The following is a 23,091-nucleotide window of genomic DNA, read 5'->3' as shown; positions in this document are numbered from 1 at the left end:
ATGTGTGGGAGATCCGCGCGTGCTCACGTGGTGGATTTACGTACGGCAAACGTGAGATGTGAGATGAAAGTATATAAGATGGATGTGTGCGTATTTTCCTGATTTGTTTTACGGAGAAGGGGCGGTGCGGTGGCATTGGCGTTTTCATTCATTAGTACACGCATACACATCCAGACAATATGCACACACACACACACACTCTAGAGTAGACACAAAGGAAAACCACTGGAATGAATATTGGAATATGTGTTGCACGTTCAGCCACCACCAAAAAGTTCCCCTTACCAAAGTGTGAGTTTTATGTGTGTGTCTGTGTGTGTGTGTGTGTGTGTGCGTGTGCGCACTCGTTGTGCCTCCACACACCACTTGGCGGCCTCTGCCTCACAATCTCACTGCCTGCGCTGCGGCTGCTGCTGCTGCTCTCTGCCCGTTGCTCGCTATCCCCAGCAGTTACTGCAGCTCCGTCCAAGTCTCTGTTTCAGACTCGGGTCCATTTGAGTTTTTGTCGTAGTCACTCATTCGTTCGCCGCCTGCTCGCTAGTTCAGCTGCGCGTCCACACATCCATATCATTATCGGCGTCTCCGTCTCTGTCTCGTCTCCTACTCAGTCTTTTAATTGTCGTGCGGTGATTTTTGCCTTTTTCTAAATATCAATAACAATTTAAATTAACAAAATATGTTAACCATTGTTTAAGTGCTCTGAAAAGTAAAACAATACAGTACAAAATTCTAAAAAAGGAGGCCTCATTTAAAAAAGCTTTTCCCATAAAACTCACTTGGCCACAACGCATTCCGATTGCAACAAATTGTTGGCAAGAAAAAGAAACAAAAGAAACTAAATGTAAAAAAAAAAAAAAAATGAAAATGTGCTAACAATAATTAACATTCTTTTGGTCGGTTGTTTATAATTTTGTTGCTCGGATCCGAAGCTCACCGGAAGTGGTAGAGCTTTGACTCAGTGGATTATCGACGGCGGCCATTTTACAAAAATACCAGCGGCAAAACGGATAGCTGCAAAAGGTGAGGAATAATATGCTAATAAACCAAGAGATCCCTTCTGATGACTGATGAGTCACGAACCCTTGCACCCATCCGTCGAACTACCACCAAAACTGGCTACACTTGCAGTGGTCACAAAACCAAAATAACAAGAAACCAACTTAAATGAACAATAAACAAAGAACAAGTATGAAATTCAATGCGAATAGTTGTAGGCGCTGAAAAAAGCATTTGAAAAACATGTGTATGGCAAAACAAAGAATCCGAAACCCAAAGAATCGTCAACGTCATCGAGGCCATGTCACCGTCATCGTCCCCATCACAGTCAACGTTCTCGGTTCACGGTCCTCAGGGCTCAGTCTCTTATTCTCATTCTCCGCTTGGAGTCCCCATTCTGTAATACGACTCTTCAGCAAACCAGGCAACAACGGCCTGCTTTTGTGCCGTAAACGATGAAGAATCAGAAATTATTGTTTAGCAACAATAATAAAAAGGCAACAACAATAAAACAAAATAAAAAGCATTACCCTAACCCCGAAAAAAACCCATAAACTGTAACGCCCGACTGCCAAATGCAAATATTAAAAAACAAACCAAAACCAAATACGTACGAGAAGCAACCAACAAACATTTAATATTAATGAAAAAAAGGGAAAAGCAGCAAATCGAATTGCACTTAAAAGAAACATCAGACCACAGACCATCATGAGATCCTGTAGCTCTGGTCATCAGGCAGAGAGTATTTTTTAGAAAGGAATCATCCCATAAAAATATTGAAATTCCAGTTCTCGGAGAAGAAAGCCCTTTTAAAATTGATATAATGACAATATCACTTTCAACAAGTTGATCACAAATTACAAAGATATGTATGTCAATATATATCAATTGAGAACTTCTTTACTTTCAAATTTGAATCTTAAATTTCAGATATTCAAAGGTTACAAAATGTAATGATTTGAATTTCCTTGTTCTTAAACTAAAAGCCTTTTTCAAGTTTCTTGGATTTAAACTCAAAGTATATTAGATATAGATATAGAACTCATAATTTCAGTTTCGAATCCTTTTCTTAAAAAACTATGTAGCTTTTTAATTCATTTACATATACATATACATTCATCAAAGGTTAAAATAAGTTTTAAAATAAACTTTTAACGCTGATTTCTCTGCATTTTAAGACTTTCACAAGATTTTTGAATATCAAATTCCCCCAATGACAAAAAGAAAACAAAAATTTCCATTGTGATTTCATAATGTTTTCAAAAACTTCCTATATGCCGTATTGATTTTAACAAATTGAAGATCCCTGACTGAGATCCTTACTGCGATCCAGGGTTCTGATACTTTTGGCAACATTTTCGAATAATATGGACTCTAAATGAAACCAGACCAAAGCTTGGAAATGAATTAATGTTCAAGCCAAAATAAAGTTAAATAATGATTTATGAACTTTAGATGATTAGTTATGCATATATCCAAAATTATTTGTCCTATGTCCTTGCCTCATATTTGGACGAGTATTTGAATAGGAGAAAGTTGTGGGAGTAACAATAAGAGTCCAAAACGTCTGCTTTTCAGCAGGTTTAAAGTGTGTGAAAAAGGCAATATCCATTTGAGTGGCATATATGTATGTATACCTGCCATGGAAATAAGCCAAGTTTAATGTAGAATATGCAAATTGCGCATAGCTAATTTGCATTTATGACAACGTCAAGAAAAGCAAAACTGAACAGAAAAAAAATAATAATAATAACTAATAATCCGGCGAGTAAGGAGACGGGGGAAACCAAAAAGCGACAACAAACGCGACGATGTTGAAGATATGCGAGAAATTTACTATAATACTTCCAGGAAGGCAAAAAGAGAGTGCCGACCCAAGGCAAAACAAATGTTGGGCTTTGGATATACAAATATATATGTATATATGTACATATATTCATATAGTTGAGAAGGCATTGCGTTGGGCCAGCGAAAAGAAGTGACCATGACGACAACGAAGGTGTCGCGAGCCAAGCAAATTAGCGGCTGTGTCCAATTTGAAAACGAGCCACGAGACGAGCCACAAGAGGATGTTGTAGTAGGATTGAAAGGGGTTATAGGGAGTAGACACTCTATGCAAGTGTGTGTGTGTGTATCCATGGGCATGTGTGTGTGTGTGTATCTGTGTCGCCTTGTCACGTGAAATCAAATCAGGCATCACAATTTCATGCTCAATCGCCAATGTAATTGAGCCGCACAGCCGTCTCACTCTCCATCCCCATCTCTTCTAGATGTGCCTCCTTTAAGTAACCCCAGGTTATTGCCGCCACTATGTCTGCCACAAATCCAATTGGTTTACTCAGAGAGAGGAGTTTGAGCTCCGGATCACCATCAGAGAGGTTTTTCCGGTTGTGGAACACAAAAAAAAAAACATCAGCTTCCGTGTAAATTGAGAGGCAGGCAAGAGGAGCCAAGGGTCAGTCAAGCATGAAATGCAGCTGGAGCACCTAATACTTCAACTATTAATAAACCAACATTCAATGCACACTTCTTACTTAATTTTTATATATGTATATTTTATTTTAACAACTATTTATTTATGAGTTAATTTATGCGTTAGCACGACTCCTTTTGCACACGTCACCGACTCACCGTGTGGCACACATTCAGAGAAGTTTGTTATGGTCTAAATTTGTTTTGCTCTCTCAGTTTGTCCTTGGCTGGTCCTCTGCCCATTGTTTGGATCACGTACCCCGTTCAAATCTCCAATATCGAATTTGTTCGATCTCAACAACAAGCAGCAACTATGTTTCGAAAAAATGAGCAATAACACAAACCGCTCCTGACTGTGGTTATCCTTTGTGTGCTCTGCTGTGATGTGTGTGTATGTGTGTGTGTGCTTCGCTTTCGTCCTGCTCGTCCTGGCATTCTGCTATCGGATAGCAATGCCCGCATGCACGTTTCATATTCTTGTATCTGTATCTTTGGCGTTTAGAACTTGTAAGTTCTTTTTTTTTATTGTCAAGAAAAAGGGTTCAAGATTTTTGTGTGGAAAATATGGGATTCTTTGTGTCCAATATGATGTGTGCATATTTTATGATCGAATGTCCTTAGATGCCTGTCTTAGATATCAGAAATCTTGATTTTTACAATATGTAAGTAGATGCATGGGAAAGTTGGCCATGTAAAGAAGTTTCCATTCCAAACCTTGCCATGTAATTAAAAAGAATGTACAGAAAAGAGCCAACGAAATCTGCTGGTTATCCAAATTCACTTCCTCCTTGCTGGAATTTCACCTGAATATTTGGAGAAAATTTCAAGAATTTTCAATCCCTTTTAAAAACTAAAGAATTTCTTATAAAACAATTTACTTGGATTAGAAAATATTTTAAATAATACATTGCAAATTGGCTTCCAGTCACGTTCAATAAAGAAAACAACAAAAATCTCATATTAAAACGAATTGTAGAGGGTTTTCTTAATAGCCTTTGATTATTTTATTAAATTTCTGATTATATAGGAATCATTTTCGAATTCTTTTTTTGATCGAAATAGTTATTATATCCATTGAAAGAGCCAGCTCCTTTATCTTGAAAAAATGGTATCTTAGGCAAGATTTCCACTGATGATTCTAGCGATACCCTTATATTATGTAAACCAGATTTTGGCCATTTGGTAAATTCATACTTGGTCTGTTAGAGGCCAAAAATGACTTAGAAGCCTTTTCTCAGTGGTTTCTTAATGATTTCTGATTAAAAAATTCGTTAGTCAGGTTAACAATTGAAAGAATACTATGTAATCAGAGTGATCACCTATATTAAAAGTTAATGACAATATAAAACATTAAACTCAACTTGCCTCAACTGTTTAAAATCGTCAATGGCCCAAAAATAATTTAATAATCAGCAGCGAAATTCTAGTAGGTATGAAACTCTCGGTTATCTAAACCGAATTGAAAATTATATAGAAACATATTATTTTATCTTTTGGGATGGATGGTATTATCTCTTGCAGTCATTCAACGAATGGCGCCAAGTTGTGTGATTCACACCTTATAATGCAGATAATGCCATAAAACGTAATCTGTTTGTTGGGTATATATACATACATTCATACATATAAAAAAGAATATTTTAAATTTTTGCACGTTATACAATGATTACAAGAACAACAGCAATTGCATCTAGTATGGAGAGCCAGAAATTACAACAACAACAGCAACAACAACTACAACCAATGCACAGCTGAGGGGCAACATTTCTGCAGCGCGTGCAAGAAAATATGAACGTCATATGCGATTAGCTCATCGACAAAATGAAACGAAAAAGAATGAAATACAAACAAAAACAAATGGCAAAACAAGAGCAAGAGAGCTCCAAAATAATAAAAAATTAAAAGAAAAACAAAAGACAAGCCAAAAACATTGTAAGAGACACAGAGCCAAAGCCAGCTGGTGAATAAGAGGCGATATTATTATAACATATCGACAACACGTGCCCCACCAACAACAACACCAACAACAACACCATCACAACTGAGGCAAGTGACAAAAGATGCCAAAAGCGTGATCGGCCATAAGTCCGATCGATGAATGAATGAATCGCGTAAAACGGTTGTCCAAAGTGTGCCAACTGCCTAAAAAGTCAACTAAAACCCATGTGTTAAATTTAATTATAGTTGCAACGCACTGGGAATACCCTTGCCAGCCCAATGTCCACTCAGACTCAGACACAGACTCAATTTAGATATATGACAGAAATAAGGATGTTAGGAGGGAAATGAGGGAAAATCTGTTGCTGAACTATTCCCCGCTGTTAACCCGATTAGCCCCACAAAATTATGAGTTAGATACGTCACTGTAACTATATAGTATTCGAGTTTTGAATTTGAGATGTATAATACAGATCATGTATTGAAGCCCTTTATATAAGAATAAAGGAGTTCAATCCAATTTGATTAGAAATCAGAACATATATGTACCCTCAGATTCCTTGATAGGATCCTCTTTATAATCATAAGTTATCAAAATGTGTATCCAAACTTTGTTACTCTTTGAGTGAGAGTATATAGACAAACAATTGTGAAAAAATTGCTGATCTAAGCATTGTTATTTATATACATAAAAGTTACATATAACTTATATAAAGAGTTTTAGCTCTGAATCAGGGGTCAACTATTAGCGGGGTCGCCTTCTACTTCTGCTTGGGTCAGCATGGTCCGCGAAGAAAGTCAAAAGAAAGCGGCCAATTCGGTGAAATGCAAATGCAATTTTATGCCAACGTTGCAAAAGTCATGGCCGGCTGGCATCAACACATATGACATTGTCCGCAACGAAGGCGACATTGGAAACGTAGGCAACCAGCAGTAGCAGCAGTAGAAGCAGAAGCACCAACAGCAACAACCAGCGACCAGCAGCAACACTATCAACAGCAGCAGCAGCAGCTACGATACCCCCTTCCAGCTCAAGCCAATCAAATTAAAAGTAAAACAAAGCCGAACTAAAGCAGAGCAACGAGCCCAGTGCCAGAGCCAGAGCCCTGAGTTGGGAGCTGGGAGCTGTTGACAGCGATTTAGTTGCGGTCAGCTTTAGAACCGAGTCGGTGACGGCGCGACCAGTGCAACCAGTGACCGATCAAGCGCAGAAGTTGTCGCGTTTTATGTGGGCATAATTTACGATTTCTCGCGGACGTAATTGCAACTTTTCATCTTCGATGCAGCATCCAGCAACAACAATATCCACACCAAAAACAACAACAACCACAACTTGCTTATGAGATGGATCCAAAAAGTAATCATTAATCGACGTCAGTGAACAAGAAATTTATCCAGTAGCCAAGGCTACTTGCAGCTGCATTGCAGTCTGTCCAGTCTATGTTTGTTTTTACAATGTCTCGGGATTCTTGGTTTTCGTTTTCGTTTTTGGTTTTGGTTGTTTTTTTTTTTTTTTTTTTGTTTCGTTGCTGTTTGCATACGGTAGCCCCCAAAATGATTTGTTTTGTCTGCCCCGACAGCAGCAGCACCAGAGGAGCAGGAGTAGGAATATCCAACCATCCAGTTTGCAGTATGGAGTATGGAGTGGGAGATGCTAGGAGGGGAAGATTGGTCTAACGGCCACGTTTTGTGGTCGTTGATTTTGTGTTAGTGTTAGTGTTCTTGCTGTTCTTGTGACAAAGTGAATTTTATTAATTTTTTTTCTTGAATTGTGCCGGAAAAATATTAAATTACATTTTCATTTGTAAAATGTACCAAATGACAAATCAACTTTAAATATTTAAATGGAAAACAGCTTGTAAAATATGTGACAAACATTTTTAAGTGTTCTTTTCAAATGAATATTACAATTGGGCAGATCTCTCGATTAAATACAAAAAACAATTTCAATCAAAATGTGAATATAAAGCAACTTAATTAAAGAAAAGTGACTTTCTTATCTATTAATTAAAAATGTGAAATTTAGTAAAAGAAAATATTTGATTTTTAATATACTTTTTAGGTTTCGGCCTAAAAAAGAATTAATGAATGTGAAAATATCTAAATTTTAACTAATTTCATTGATGTTTCACCAAGCATAATTTAGAATTTATTTAACACAACTTAATGACTTTTAAACTCAATTGAAACCTTTAAGTTTGAAAAAAATAATCATTTAAATACAAAAAGAAAAAAGTTTTATGAACATTTTTAAGAGCAATCAAAGATAAAATCTCTTGAAAGTAGCCAAGAAATGTTAATGGATCTGGATAAGTATTTAATAGATAAACCAATTGAAAGGATATGACATTTTGCATTATTTTTGGGTTTAGCACCTTTTAAAGTTTCATGATAAGTATGGAACTCCTTATATACATATGTATGTATACATATATGTATGTCCTTGAATCTTCTAAAGTATAAAAAGACTTTTCAAGTCTGGCTCTATGCCTTTGAATATATTAAATATTATAGAAATACAAAATTCTTGTTTTCGGAGCTTTTTGAGAGAAAGAAAATGTCCTTGATCTAATTATTACTCTCATTATTATTAAGTATTACTCTCATATGTTCACATATATTCATATATTTTTGAACTATTTAGACTGCCTTGTTTGGCCTTTATTCTTATCAAGCTAAATGAATTGCCGTCTAACCATAATTCTGGGTATAAAAACTCAAGACTTTTTTAATTGAAACCATAAAAATGTCTATTAGGTTTAATATATTTTGTCAAGGATATACATATATGTATGTACATATGTAAATATTTACTGATTTCCTGTAGATAACTTTCAAATGGATACGTTTTTACTTTTGTTTGAAGTTGTTGTTTGTATTTATTAACCCATTTGGTTAACGTAAAGAAAATACAACAAAAAAACACACAACACAAGAAATGCATTAAATGGGGTAGAAAATAAAAACGAAGAATTTGATGCTCATAAAAATGTAAATAAAAATTTTTAATGGTTTGTTAAGGATTTGCATTTCGTATAACAAAAATGGCGTCGAATGTAAATACATTCACACAAAAAATCTACAGAGCTCTGACATTGAATTTTGACAAACGGAAGAGGTTTTTCTTTCTCTGTGTGGGTGCGATGTGTGTGGATGTGGGTGTGGGTGTGAGTGGTTATGAGTGAGTGGAAAAGGGGCGATAAAAATTGAAAAAACATCATTGCCAGACCGTTAAAGGGCTGAAAGAGAAAGCTGAATAACTCGCTAATGGAGTGTAAAAGGCTCACACACACACACACACACGCATACAAAATACAAAATGAAACTCAAATAACAATTATTAAGGCGTTGCCAGACAAGCACACCGATATGAACACACACACACGTATAAAACAATTATACGACTGTGTGTGTGGGCGGAGCGGCGGTAGACAGGCGCGATACAAATACACACACACACACACTTATACAAACAACTGACAGCAGTTCCAGTTTGCCGTTCCAGGCCGCGCGTTTTGGCTTTGTATATTTGTGTGTGTGTGTGTGTGTGTGCGTGTTTGTGTGAGGCGATTTAAGCGCGCCGAGACAGCCAATGAGAAAATGTTGTTGCCTGCGCACTTGTATTTGTGTAATACTCTGCACACTCGCTCTCTCTCCGTTTCGTCTCCCGCTCTCGCTTGCTCTCATTGTTGTTGTTTTGCCAGAGGGTGGCCTTTGGATGTGTGTGTGTGTGTGTGTGTGTGTGTATTTGTGTGGTTGTATTTGGGAACCAGTTTTCCCTCTTTTTAATTTTTTTTCCTTTCTTGCCTTTACACTGAACAACAACAACAACAACAGCTGAAGCTGGAGCAGCGCAGCCGTATTGCAATGGTCGGTGAATGAACCATGACAGCGGGCACTGTGACACGAAATACTGAAAGAAAGTGGAAATCATCTTCAAATTATACTAAATTGATATCTATTTCCACATTGGAACTGTCTACATTTAAGTATTCATTAACGGGGGGAACTTCTGAGCAAGCAAAGTCTCTGATTTTAGGCTCCGTTTGCTTGTAATCGAGACTTAAATCATTTTATAGTTTATGACGATCCTTAGAGTCCTGACAACTATTCCCTATACTCCAGCTGAAGCATTTAAAAGCTTGAAATTAAATTTTAGACAAGAAAACATTGTGAAGAATGACTCAAAAACTAAAATTTTAAAATCTTAAAAGATTGTTTTGAAAGTATTGAAGTATAATTGAATTCAAAAAAGGATAAGCCAGTTGGTAATTGTTTTTGCATTTGCGTTTAGGTTATACATGCCTTTGAACCACAGTGCTTCTCCGTGCTGACAATCTTTCTAATGCTACCTGAACGGAGACACCATTTTCTTTTTACTTTGCTGGCATCCCTTCATGTTAGTGTGTGCGTGTGTGAGTGTGTTTCCTGTGCTCTTGTATGCATATGTAATATTTGTGTGTATTTCAGGTCTGGTCTAGGATTTGATGTTTTTAAATTCTTTTGTCTCGTAAATTTTTTGATGAATCTACCTATAAAACGGGGGCTGAGATTTGTCTGGGGGCTGTTTGCTTGTCTTTGTTGCTGTCTGAGTGTGTGTTTGTGTGTGTGTATGTGTTCATATGTTTATCTTTTTTGTTAGTGTGTGCGTGTTTGACTTCTAGTGAGGAAATCCGCTTAATGCTGTAATTTTGTTGCCCTGTTCAAACGAACACGTCGACTTTGATAGTGCGAGAATTTTCAGTATGCAAAATTTTAGTTAGGAATTTCTTATTTATTTATTTTTTTTTCTACAATTTGGGAAATGCATAACGTCATTTGGCAGGGGGCAAAATGTGTTTAAATTTTTAATCAAAATACTTTTAGTCTAAAACATATAAATTTTTGCTAGGTTAGAGTCTAAAATGCATGCATTCAACCTGCGTATACGTAATATTGTAAAATATTTTTTCAGATATCCTAATTTATGTTATAATGTAACAAACATTTGATTTACAAGATAGGAGAAGACTCTAAAACGATGCTTAGAATGAAAATTAAAATAAAAAATAGGGAAATAATAATTAGAGTTTGGAAAAATCTTTATTTTAACTTTAAAATGTTATGTTATAGGTGTTAAAACAAATGTCAGATGTTTTCAAATAAAAATATGTTTTATTTAATCAAATAAACTAGAAAATCTATTTTTATATAACTTATAAATTTCTTGAATATCCTTGAGGCAATATTTAAAAATGTTGTTTAGCAACTTATTTACATCTGAACTCCAAACTACCTAAATAATCGTTGAGATATTCAAAGATACTTGATAAAGATTAAGAATATACAATTTTCATGGTGCCTTTTAAATTCTACAGCCTTTATACTCGAATTTTATTATTGATCACACATCATAAACTCCTTAAAACTGAGGCTCAAATATCTTTAAATTGTCAACACTTAGCATGGAGGGAAAACCATATAATAGGTTGGTATTAAAGAGGCTTAGCGGGATGTATACAATAACTTTGAAAAGAGGGAAAACTATAAATAAATCTGTGTCCTGATTTGTCCAAACCATTCCTCCCCTTCGAAAAAGAACCTAAGCCAGGGACACCGCAAGAGCGGCTGCTTCTATTTTCAGATACAGAATATCAACCTTGATACTAAAGTGAAAACTGTCGTAAATTTCAAGGTAAGCGAGCATTTTGGGGGAAGAGCTAAAGTTGTATATGTATAGGCATACATATAGACAAGTCTATATACAGTCATTAAAAATGGCCGCCTTTTCATTGCATTTGAGTTTCGAGAATAATTCAATGACGTAGATATAAATTTAGTTTCTTTTTTTTTTTTTTGGGTTATTCAGAATTTGTAGTTTTCGCTTACATAAAATGAAATTGTAGCAACAATGGAATTTAAATGCGTTCTCTGCTAAGGTTGTGTGTGTGTGTGAGAATAAAAGTGTGTCTATATATGTGTGTGTGTGAGTGTAAGGTATATACATATGACATAGGTATCTAATGAAACGTGATTTTCTCTTAAACGTGACTTTGTATTGATTTTTTTTCAACGCCCAAGCAACCGTTGAGGCGGTGAGGTTGTTGCATTTTGCTATTGTTGCAGTTGTTGTTGCTGCCGCTGCTGCTGCTGCTGCCTTTGTTGTTGTTCTTATTTGTGTTGTTATTGTTGTCTTTAGCTGCTGCACTTTTTTTACTATACGACACTATCATAAAATGTAATTTGACTACGTAACAGATTGACTTTCATATGTCAAATGACATTGATAGTTTGGCAAAAATGATAAAGAAATATGATATTACAAGTAATCAGTTTTTTAGTTTATTTTAAATCATTATTAATATTTAATAACAGCAGCTAAATTATCAAATATTTCTATCTATAATATTGTTATCCTTTTTAAAGGTCTATTCTAGTCTCGAATATTTATTAACAGTTTTGAGAGTAATTTTTCGAATCAGTTAAATACTTGCCACTTAAAGTCAGTTGGAAGTTTTATTTAGTCTAGATGGATTAGGCAATGTCCTCGAATTGAATAAAGTTTCTTTATAGTCTTTTCTATGTATTATTCAATATATTTTATATTTGTCAGAATGTACATATGTATTTACTTATCTACTACTGTGTTGCATATTTACTTAGTATTTGATGTTGCAGCCTGTCTCTCGACTATTTACCTGTGTTTCCACGTGTTTATTTGCTCAGTGTCCATCATGAAGGTGTTCCCGTTTTGTTGGTCTCCGGGTTGCCTGCTGCCGTTTTAGAGCAAATTCAAAATCAAATTCAAATTTATAGTGAACATCACGTACACTGACAACTGGCCACCACCAGCAACAACAACAACAACAATGAGACACGGTATTTTGGACTGACATTGGCTCTGTTTACCAGTGACCAGGTTCAAGTCCATTGTACTCGAACTTTTTCGACTGGAAGTGATAATAAAGAGGTGTTTCTACATACGTCCATACATATGTATTCCATATGAGTGCGTAGGTGAGGTCAGACTGTGCCTCTGCCAAATGGTATAAAATTATGGTTATCGATTTGACCCTTGCTTGTTGCCCATTGTTGCTTGACTTGTTTGATTTGCCGGTCATAGAGGGGCTGGACAGCGTTCTCTTTATTTTTTTCCATATTGGTGTTGGGTCTTGGTGAGTTTTCAATGCGGCCCAACGGCCATTTGGTTGCAAGTTTGTATTGTTGATCGATTTTACGTGATATTTTCGAGATTTTCCGTATTTATAGTTGGCCCGCTCTCGATGCTGCTGCTGCTGCTGCTGGTGTTGTTGTTGCTGCTGTTGTTTGTTGCTGCTGGCATTGTTGTAGTTGTTATTTTATTATTATTTTTATTTCATTTGAAAGTTTACTTTCGCATTTTCAACGCCTCATCGCTTTGCGTATTTGCGCTCCTTCTCTCTGTGAGTGTCTATGTGTTTGTGTTTGTATTTGTCCTCCTGCTCCTCTCCTCCTCCGCCACCGCCTTTCTTATGCCTCTTGTCCCCCCTGTGCTCCATGTGAAACGTAACGAACTGAATCGAACCGGGAGCTTGTATGTTTGTTTAACAAATACAAATAAAATATATGCATAATTATTTTTGAAAATATTGTAATGGAAATAATGATTATGACGTTGGTTCATTATGATTACGATGATTATTGGTCGCTCGATTGGTATTTGTTTATAACAGTTTGGTTAGTTTTGCTTTGCTTTTCTCTCTCTCTTTCTCCATCTCTCCGTCTCCCTCTGTCTATTTGCTTTCACTTCATTGGCACTTTGAAAATTGATCTCTATTTGCCATTTGGCTAAAGGAGAGATTTGTATTTGCCTTTTTCTGGTTTTTATTCTTAGTTTCATGATTTATAGTTGTGAATAATTTGTGGAGTTAATATTTAGCAAATACATTGAGCATATACTTGTATTTGCTTTAATTCACAATTTGTGGGCAGTCAGTCTGAAAATTCATTCCAATTTGCATATTTTTGCGACTTTGTTGAGGGATTAAAAAAATATATCTGGGTACATATCAAACAATTTAAAATATAATCATTTTGGGAATGCAAAAAAAAGAAGGAAAACTGAGTCTGTTTTGCCTAAAATTTATGTGAATTGAAAGGACATGATTCTAATTTTTGGAAATTTAAAGGATTAACGTTATTTAGTTTTGGGTATCCTGGAAAATCAATATCTTTGATTACTCATAAGTATTACAAATTGTTGTCTTTTGATCCTTTTTAACACAGACATATGTATTTTTCTAAGTCTCTGGATTCAAGGTGTTTATTTTCGATCTCTGAAGGACATTACAATTTGAATATCCAGTCGTATGTAATATAAAATTTTATTTAGCCATAAATTCAATTAGGAAAAGCTACAAACTTTTGATACTGCCAAATGGTTATAATTTTAGGAGCATAAACTACCATTATGATAATCAATAGGCAATTCTTTGCATACATTTGGGGAGCTTATAAATGCCTTCGACCAAAAAATGTCACAAGAACAACAAAAACAATGACAACTGCTAGCAATTAGCGGATTTGGGCGACCAGAAAACAATGGCAAACGCCTTGTTGTTGTCGTTGTTGTTGTTATGACCGTCGTTAGTTGTTATTGCTGGCAATTAAAAGCGTACACACCCAACACCCTTACACACACACACACACAAAGCCTCACCCCCGTTGGGGTTCATGCATAAAGTTTTGTTTGATAATGTTAAAGTGCCGGGCAAACAAATCAAAAAGCATATTGAAATTGGGTTAATGTTCAGTGGCAATGGGTGCCACTGACTCAGGGCTAAGGACATTGTGCTGTTGTTTGCTTTACGGGTTATAATCCGAAAATTAAGCGCGAGCTGAGCATTAAAATTTTTGCGACCCATTCGCGGGGGTTGCTCCTGCTCCAGCTCGAGCTGCTGGCCCATTCTCATCCACCGTTGGCTGTTGTTTCAAGATAAAACTTCATGTGCGTTGAAAAAACAAGAACCGAGTGAGCCACGAGCAAAAACAAAACTTCAGGGCGGAGAAGCGTAATTTGTTGAATTTTTCCCTTTTGTGTTTTTTGAGCATGAAGAGCAGGAGAAGGACCAGGGAACTGAGAACAACGAAGCACTGAAGCAAACATTTCTGCTCAGCGTTCAGTGTTGCCTTATCGTATGTCCTGGCCATATTACAATGGCATATGTTACGCACATTTAAAACGTATGTTGAGTTTTCCATACACCATGTATGTACAGATTCACCTGATAGCACCGACAGGACCAACACACCGACTGGCACCCACAGCATCAGGATATTTCGTTGGGTTGTGTGTGGGAATCTCTGCAACTTTCTCACACTTTGCACGCTCGACACAAGCGAAATTCCTGGCCAACAAGCTACACATGTTGGTTGGGTGGTTATCAATTGGAATCGTCCCGGAATTTCCCCGTTCTAGCGTGAGAACTGAGAACTGGTCAGCGGGTTTTTAGCATATTTGACTAGACGATGACTAGGTCTCTATACCTGTGGATATATGCGGATGCGGAAGCGCAGGTCCTGCAGAGCAGCGCCGCAGCCGCAACACCCACATTAGCAGAGTTGTTAGGCGAAAGGCATTGACACTATGTTCGTTAATTGCTTTATGGCTTCACAATTTCTTCCCAACTTCTTCTTGGACTGCGTGGGAATCTTCTCTTTGAGAACCAATTTACCTGTCCTTTTTCAGTCTCTGTCTCTCTCTATGTCTATCTCTGTCAATCAATTCTCGACTTTTCTACATTAATTTTCTAGTTCAAGTTCGATGTGAATTTGTTTGCTTATTTTCAAAACTTTTATTTTATTGGTTTTATTTCGGTGTTTGCCTTTGGCAAGATTAAGGTCAAGTTAAGTGAGTTCGAGCATGAGTTGCTTAAATCTATTCTCTTTAATATTCTTTCCCGGAATACGATAATGAATTTGCTTTTACAGACAAACGGAAATAACTCATGGCTAGGAGAGTGAGTTTACTTAACGTCATTTGAAATGCAAAAAAAACTTTGGAAAATATGTGCATATATTTTCTCACCAATATATATTTCCTTAAACTCAAGTAGGTGATTTTTACATGTTTCAGGGATGGTAAAATCGATCATTTTAGGGGAATTTAAGTTTTAAAATCATCATAAATATGGTCCTTAGAGTAGGAAGTTTTCTCATTTTGACAGGAAAGAATGTAAAGAGTTAAAAAAGTTAATCGAAACCAGGTCGAATATATATTTTTAGAGAGTTCCAGTTAAGAGTTTCTTCTTCGTCTTCACCTCATTAGAAAAGTGAAACAAACTTCCATAGAAATATTGGAAATTCGAAACACATTCAGGACTTCATAATGGTAACAAATACATATATTGATATATAGTATATACATATGCATAAAATTAGAGTCAATATGCTGAGCCTGATTCATTTTGACCCACTTAGTGCTAATAAACTATCATTAGTTACCCTCACTTCCATCTCTTTGATGTGCACACAGGACATAAATGCCATAACTCCTTGTATTATCGACCCTCCTTCGGACAATCCTGTAATGTATCTGCCTTGTAACATTTTTGTAATATCCGCGACCACGCAGCAAAGGAGTCCGCCTCAAAAGTCAAAGTTACAGTGACGGCAAAAGTCGCGCCGGTCTGCCCATAGTTTTTGTTGCTTTGTGTGTTACGTTGCAACAATGGGCAAACGACCTCGGTGCCGGCACTTCAGACGCGCATGTTGTCACATTTGAGTAGCGGATTAGCGACAATGCTCTTTAGGATTATGATCATTTAGCAAATCTGTTGCTCCTGTGAGTGTGTACCTCGTGAGCGTGGCGGATATGTACACACATACATACATACATATATGGTTCGGCATTTCCTTCTTTCGTTTGCTCTGTAAACTTTCGGACAAATGTCCCAATTTAGTATCGGATGCATTTAATGGTGGTTTATATAAATCCAATCATTCATTCATTCATTAGGCAAAAAGCAAAAGAACTTCTTATATAGATACTTTGTACTGAGGACTACGTGACCTATGTCAATAAACTTGTAATTACGTGCAAAAATTCTTTGACTGCCAATCTAGGTAAATGGCCAAAAATGCAACACAAAAAACAACAAAAATAAAAGTCAGCAGGAGGCCATGGCATAGATTTTTGGCAAAACATCGCCAAAATCACGTTCGAAACTATTTTATCAATGAAATGATGGCACAGGATTATCCTGGCATGATATGCATATATATGTATGTATATCTATGTATATACTTGTGTTGGTCTCTATGTATGTATATTCTATGTCTGCAGCTAGGTCATTGATTTGCCCATTATACATACATATGTATGTACAAAAAAGTCAGAGTCCTGCGGTTAACAAAGTCAACCTGTTGAGTTGAAAAGAATTAGCCAGTACACACACACACACACACAGACAGGCATCCTTTCCGGTTGCCATGAAAGATCAATAGGTATCACTTATTGTAAGATTGCAAAAAGTCAATTGGTCCTTTGGCAGGTAAATTTTCTCTTTCTGGCCAATGGCAGGTTGAGTTACCTTTTTCTCAACATTGAGATCAGGTAGTTGAAAAACTTGTTAAAACTGCTTTGCCCTTACGAAGAGAGCTCAGTTGCAGACAGGTGATCGTCGGCAAATGACTCAAAATTGGAAATAGAAATTAGAAGAAAATAGAAAAAAACCTAAAATAAATATGACGAACCAACGCAAAGTGCGCAAGGATTGCTATGAAAGCAGATTGCACGGTTTGTGATTTGTTTTTAAGTTTTGTCCGAAGAGTTTGTTGCTAATGTTTGGATCCTGCATCTTTATATTACAGATATTGCCAAAACGTGTGCCATGAAGGAGAAAAGCAAAAATGCTGCACGCACGCGACGTGAAAAGGAAAATACAGAATTCTGCGAATTGGCCAAATTATTGCCATTGCCAGCGGCAATTACATCCCAATTGGATAAGGCCTCAGTTATACGATTGACCACATCGTATTTGAAAATGCGCCAAGTGTTTCCCGATGGTAAGTTTATACAGTTTTTCCTCTAGATTAATTGTCGCCGTCGTCCTAGTCGTCGTCCTTGTTATTGTCGTTCAATTTGTTCGTTTGGCTCTTCATCTTTTTGGAGCAAATCGTGTGAATTACAGTTTGGTCTCTTGCGGCTATGTCAAATGATGTGGAATGTTTGACAGCCACGCGACCAGCACACTCATTATGAACTGACGTTCGCGTCTCCATCTCAGCAGGATACAAACATATGTATATATGTACCATGTCCTTTGTTCCCTTTTATTTTCCACCATTTAAAGAATAAGCTTTAAAAGCCGAGAGACAGTGAGAGAGGACATTCGACTTTAAAGCATATGTTTGTCACGACAATCAGGGAAAACCACTCAACAAGAGGCAGACAATAAACAGGAGAGGCACAAACTGTCGAGTTCAACGGGGGCAGGAGGGATAAATGGGATGGGTGTGTTCTCTGGGCTGGATTGGAGACGGTGATGGCAATACACACAATGGCTGTTGGCTGTTGTTTCACTCAAAAAGCAACGAGAGCAGCGAGAGAACTCAAACTGGAAGTGGGTTGTCAGTGGGTGGTTGTCCGGGGGGGTGTGGGCGTGAGAGTGACTGTGGGTGTGGGTGTTGGTGTTGGTGTGTGCTGAGATTTTCTGCTGACAATGGGGGTTGCACTGAACTCGTCCTGCTCTTGGTCCTGGTGTCGTTTCATTGTGGCAGGCGTTTTTGTGCTTTTCTTTTTGCTGGCTTTATTGAAATAATTATTTTAATAATAGGCAACAAACAACAACAGCAGCAGCAGCAGCAGCAACAACAAGGAAAGCCAAGGAAATATATGTATGTACATACAAGGAATAGGAAGCAACAACAATACATGAAACAGATTTGGTGTGGGACAATGGCTGGTGCTGGACTGAATCGGGCTGTGAATGGGCCACCTACAGTGCTGATGACTTTAATTGGGAATAATATTTAGACGTCACCCGTGGCAGCAAGTAGGGCGTGTGTCGTGTCTTGTGGGTTTTTCTTTCCTATTCTCTTTTTTTGCTGTTCTTTGTGGGTCTCTCTGATCAACTCATCGGGATGCCATTGTGTGCTTGTTTAGTTGATAGCTTGACGGACTATAAAGACGCCTATGAACTGCCACTGAGAGACTGTGAGAACTTTGCGAATTAAGAAATATTGACTGGAAACTGATTTCATTTCGATTGCGAAGAAGTTTTTTAAAGGGAAGCGAAAACTTTTGCCAAAAATAATCGAATGAAACTTAAAACTAGCAGACATTAAGGATTAAATATTTAAGTTGTTAAAAGTTCAACTGACTGGATTTTCATATATTTTTCATATATTCTCTTGACTTTTCTTTCATTTGCAGGACTGGGCGAAGCCTGGGGCTCTTCACCGGCCATGCAGCGAGGCGCAACCATCAAAGAGTTGGGCTCACATTTACTGCAAACGCTGGACGGCTTCATCTTTGTGGTGGCACCCGATGGCAAAATCATGTACATCTCAGAGACAGCCTCCGTGCACTTGGGTCTTAGTCAGGTGGGTACACAACTTTCTGTTCTCCCTCCTCCTCCTCCTCCTGCTCGCCTTTTGAATCCATGTATCTGTCTCTATGTCTCTCCTCTCAATTTTTCCTGATTTATGCGCATAAATTGTCGACAACTCTGACGATGTCCTTTTGTGTCCGGGCGGGCCACTTGCATTTGCAAGTTAAGATGGTGTAGAAGTGGTTGTCGGGTTGGCCACGATGAAGTGGTTTGGGGTGTTCTTGCATCAAAAGGCAAATGGTTGAAATTTGCATTGCCTGGGAACACTAATTGGCACTTTGATTCTAATTTGGTTACGGTCTATTGCAGGTGGAACTGACAGGCAACTCCATATTCGAGTATATACACAGTTATGATCAGGATGAGATGAACGCCATATTGTCGCTGCATCCGCATATGCACCAGCATCCAGTGAGTAGAAGTTCATTAACAACTCTGACGACTTTGGCATACCATTTGCTCAAATGTCTCCCTCTTTTTCTCTATATTTCTCACTCTTGCTCGCTCGATCTCGATTTCGATTTCCTTGTCTATCTATTACCTCAACATTTTATACTCACGCCTCAGGCTGCCTTTATCAACTCCCTACAGCTCGCTCAAACACACACGCCCATTGGCAGTCCGAATGGTGTACAGCATCCGACAACCTATGGCCATGATCGTGGCTCTCACACCATTGAAATCGAGAAGACCTTCTTCCTGCGCATGAAGTGTGTGTTGGCCAAGCGAAATGCTGGTCTAACCACTTCTGGTTTTAAGGTGAGTTTTAGTTTCTCCTAAACTAGTTTCTTGTTAATTCATATTTATGTTATTTCAGGTGATACATTGCTCTGGCTATCTGAAGGCTCGCATCTATCCCGACTGCGGCGATGGCCAAGGTAGTTTAATACAAAATCTTGGTCTTGTAGCTGTCGGTCACTCGCTGCCCTCATCTGCCATTACGGAAATAAAACTCCATCAAAATATGTTCATGTTTCGAGCCAAATTGGATATGAAATTGATATTTTTCGATGCACGGTAAGTAACTAGAAATATAAACAAAGTTTGAATCCGTTCAATTGGGAATATTGGAACCTCAGTCTTAGTTATGTGACAAGTGGACACTATTGTAAGAGGGTTTCATAATATCAAATGCCTTTTAATTATCTACTTGAATTTTCGTACATTTTCTTGTCTGTACATTCAAAACTAAACAAATATTTAAACTGGCTCTTTTCTTTCACACTCTCTCTTTCTCTCGGAAAAATGTTAAAAAATCGTATTCTGTAACTTTCCCTCCCCAAAAAAAAAAACATGATTTTGGCCAAGACTGATAAAAAACAAAGAAAATACAATGGAAGGAACATAACAGAACCGAACAGAAAAGAAAAGAAAGGAAAACAAATCATTTCCCTCTTGAGCCCATGATTTTGCTTTTGTGTCTGTGTATGAGAAAAAGGGGGGCCGGCGGCATTGCTATGTATAGTAAGTGTAAGTGCCTCCCAGCCCATCAAAACCAGCAAACCAGCCCACTTTGTCTGACATTATTGTCACTCAATTACCCTCATGATGTTGCCACGACGCGACAACGACAGCAACGACGACATCGTATTGTCATCTCATTCTTGCCCCCTTTTTTGTGGTGCCGTCGAAACAACCCCAAATGTGGCAGGATATCAGGCAACCTAACCACCCTTTTTGGGCCGTTTTGTTCATATGTTTTTTCTACATAATTGAATTCGAGTTGACGGAAATGTAAACCAGCCCAAAAAAATACACCAATGCTAAATTTCTTGTGTAAATAAGCGAAACTTGAACCGTCAATTTGTTTATTTACTTGCAGCGTATCGCAGCTAACCGGGTACGAGCCACAGGACCTTATCGAGAAGACACTGTATCAGTATATCCATGCCGCCGATATAATGGCCATGCGCTGCTCCCATCAAATCCGTAAGAAAACAACAACCAAAAGCCGACCTTGTGCATGTTTAAGCTCTACTAACACTTCTCCCCCTCTCTCTTTCTCTTTCTCTGTTTAGTGCTGTACAAAGGACAAGTTACCACCAAATACTATCGCTTCCTTACCAAAGGTGGCGGCTGGGTTTGGGTGCAATCCTATGCCACATTGGTGCACAATTCCCGATCCTCGCGGGAAGTCTTCATTGTGAGTGTTAACTATGTGCTTAGCGAACGAGAGGTTAAAGACTTGGTGCTGAATGAGATTCAGACTGGTGTGGTGAAACGTGAACCCATCTCACCGGCAGCCCAGGCAGCAGCGGCGGCGGCAGCGGCAGCAGCATCCTGTGCGGGAGTATCATCGGTTGGTCAGCCAGCTCCCAGTACGCCGGTTAGTTTGGCATTGAGTGCCAGCCCCAAATTGGATCCATATTTTGAGCCAGAATTGCCACCGTTAGGAGTGCAGCAGCCTCACCCGCCGAATGCAGTGACTCCGGTGCCGGCAAATGCCAATAATACGAACAACAATGGCGTGTGGCATCATCAACAGTTGCAGCAGCAGCAGCAGCAACAACAACAGCAGCGGCAGGGAGCCAGCATGGAACACGATAACCTCAGCTATACACAGCTTTATCCGCCATTAAACGATTTGGTGGTCAGTTCAAGTAGCAGTGTAGGCGGTGGAACAGCCTCCAGTGCGGGGGGTGGTTCCACTGCCTCTGCTTCATCATCCGGTGTTTACTCTACAGAAATGCAATATCCGGATACCACAACGGGCTCACTTTATTACAACAATAACAATAATCATTATTACTATGATTATGACTCCACAGTGGATATGGCCACATCGATGATACGTCCATTTTCGGCCAACTCGAATAGTTGTTCGAGCAGTTCGGAGAGTGAGCGTCAATTGTCCACGGGCAATGCATCGATAGTGAATGGCACATCGCCGTCGCAGACAACCTACAGCGATCTTAGTCACAATTTCGAGATGAGCTATTTCTCGGACAACAGTTCGCAACAGCAGCAACAACACCAGCAGCAACATCTCTTGGAGCAGCAACATTTGCAATATCAACATCAACAGCAATATGCATTGCCCCATCAGCAACAAGTTGCCGGGCATCAGCAGCAACCACAGCAGCAACAACAACAACAGCAGCAGCAGCAACGAGTTGTCAGCGATTTCGCAGAGAGCTTTAAGAGTGTAAATGCTGCTGCGGCAGCTGCTGCTGTTGCTGCCACACCGCATTACACTAGCGTCATTGTGGAGCCGCAACATTATATACCCAACGATTTTGTGCATTAGCAGCGGCTGCATGTTGTTGTTCTTGTTGTTTCTAAAACTCAATTCAAACAAATTGTTGTTGCAATGTTATCGATCTATCGAGTTTATCAAATATTGTATGATTCATATATTATGCGTCCGCTCTCTGAGTTCACAGTTCCCAATTGTAATATGTGGCTGAGCCACACAAAATCACAAAAAACCTAAGCAAAATCTAAAAAATGTATACCAGAATATACCACAAAAAGCGCAAAATCTATTACTGGTTAACACTAATTCTTATTTATTAAACTTTCATCTTATTTCTTGGCTTTCGATCGCCCATGACGCAAATGGAAAATTCGTTGTTAACAAATGCAAAAAATACAAATTTTACTTATAAGTCATAGGCTATAAAATGTTCATACAAAACAAAGAAATCAGTACTAACTTAATATATAATTGCACATAATTTAACGTATAAATAAAAATACATACATGTACTTATAGACTATTAATAACCACGCGATATATATATAAATATATATACATGACTATATATATATATACTTATGTTTATGTACATATAAAATATGCAATAATTTTTTGTAAATATTGCAAGATCCCCGCTCACTATTGCAAAAAATCGAGAATACGATGATCTTCATAAGTCAAGTAAATAATTGTAAATGTAAAATTAATTATAATTTTCTAATTTGCATAAACAAATTATTATGTGGGTGAACAATAAACCAAAAAAAAAAACTAAATGAACTAATTTATTTGAAGTTAATAGTTTTTCTTTTGTAAGCTGTAATCCATTTGTATTTTGAATTTTCCGCCAAACCGCGTGCTGTTAATTTAACAGTAAAATATCCGCCCTCTAAGCAACACAGTGGCGACGCTATT

The 23,091-nt window shown here is 37.8% G+C and overlaps 1 protein-coding gene across 6 annotated transcripts; it reads left to right on the top strand.

The window, feature by feature from the left end:
- The first annotated feature begins 528 nt into the window (after nucleotides 1-528).
- sim (single-minded) lies at nucleotides 529-22,416 on the top strand. Of its 6 annotated transcripts, none has more exons than XM_068301095.1 (9): nucleotides 6,508-6,763; nucleotides 17,029-17,161; nucleotides 17,236-17,430; nucleotides 18,800-18,969; nucleotides 19,287-19,388; nucleotides 19,545-19,736; nucleotides 19,795-19,994; nucleotides 20,800-20,906; nucleotides 20,996-22,416. In XM_068301095.1, the coding sequence occupies exons 2-9, from the start codon at nucleotides 17,110-17,112 to the stop codon at nucleotides 22,222-22,224; spliced, it is 2,247 nt and encodes a 748-aa protein (XP_068157196.1). In that variant the 5' UTR covers nucleotides 6,508-6,763; nucleotides 17,029-17,109; the 3' UTR covers nucleotides 22,225-22,416. The 6 variants fall into 6 exon arrangements, with proteins under 6 accessions (XP_068157201.1, XP_068157196.1, XP_068157195.1 ...); XM_068301094.1 differs by having other exon boundaries at nucleotides 17,020-17,161; XM_068301098.1 differs by having other exon boundaries at nucleotides 6,511-6,763; nucleotides 17,020-17,161; nucleotides 19,569-19,736.
- Nucleotides 22,417-23,091: the final 675 nt, after the last annotated feature.

Source organism: Drosophila tropicalis, unplaced genomic scaffold (assembly GCF_018151085.1).
Source record: "Drosophila tropicalis isolate 14030-0801.00 unplaced genomic scaffold, ASM1815108v1 contig_878, whole genome shotgun sequence".
NCBI lineage: Eukaryota > Metazoa > Arthropoda > Insecta > Diptera > Drosophilidae > Drosophila > Drosophila tropicalis.
The sequence above is the reverse complement of the archived record's forward strand: the minus strand, read 5'-3'. Positions and strand labels throughout refer to the sequence as shown.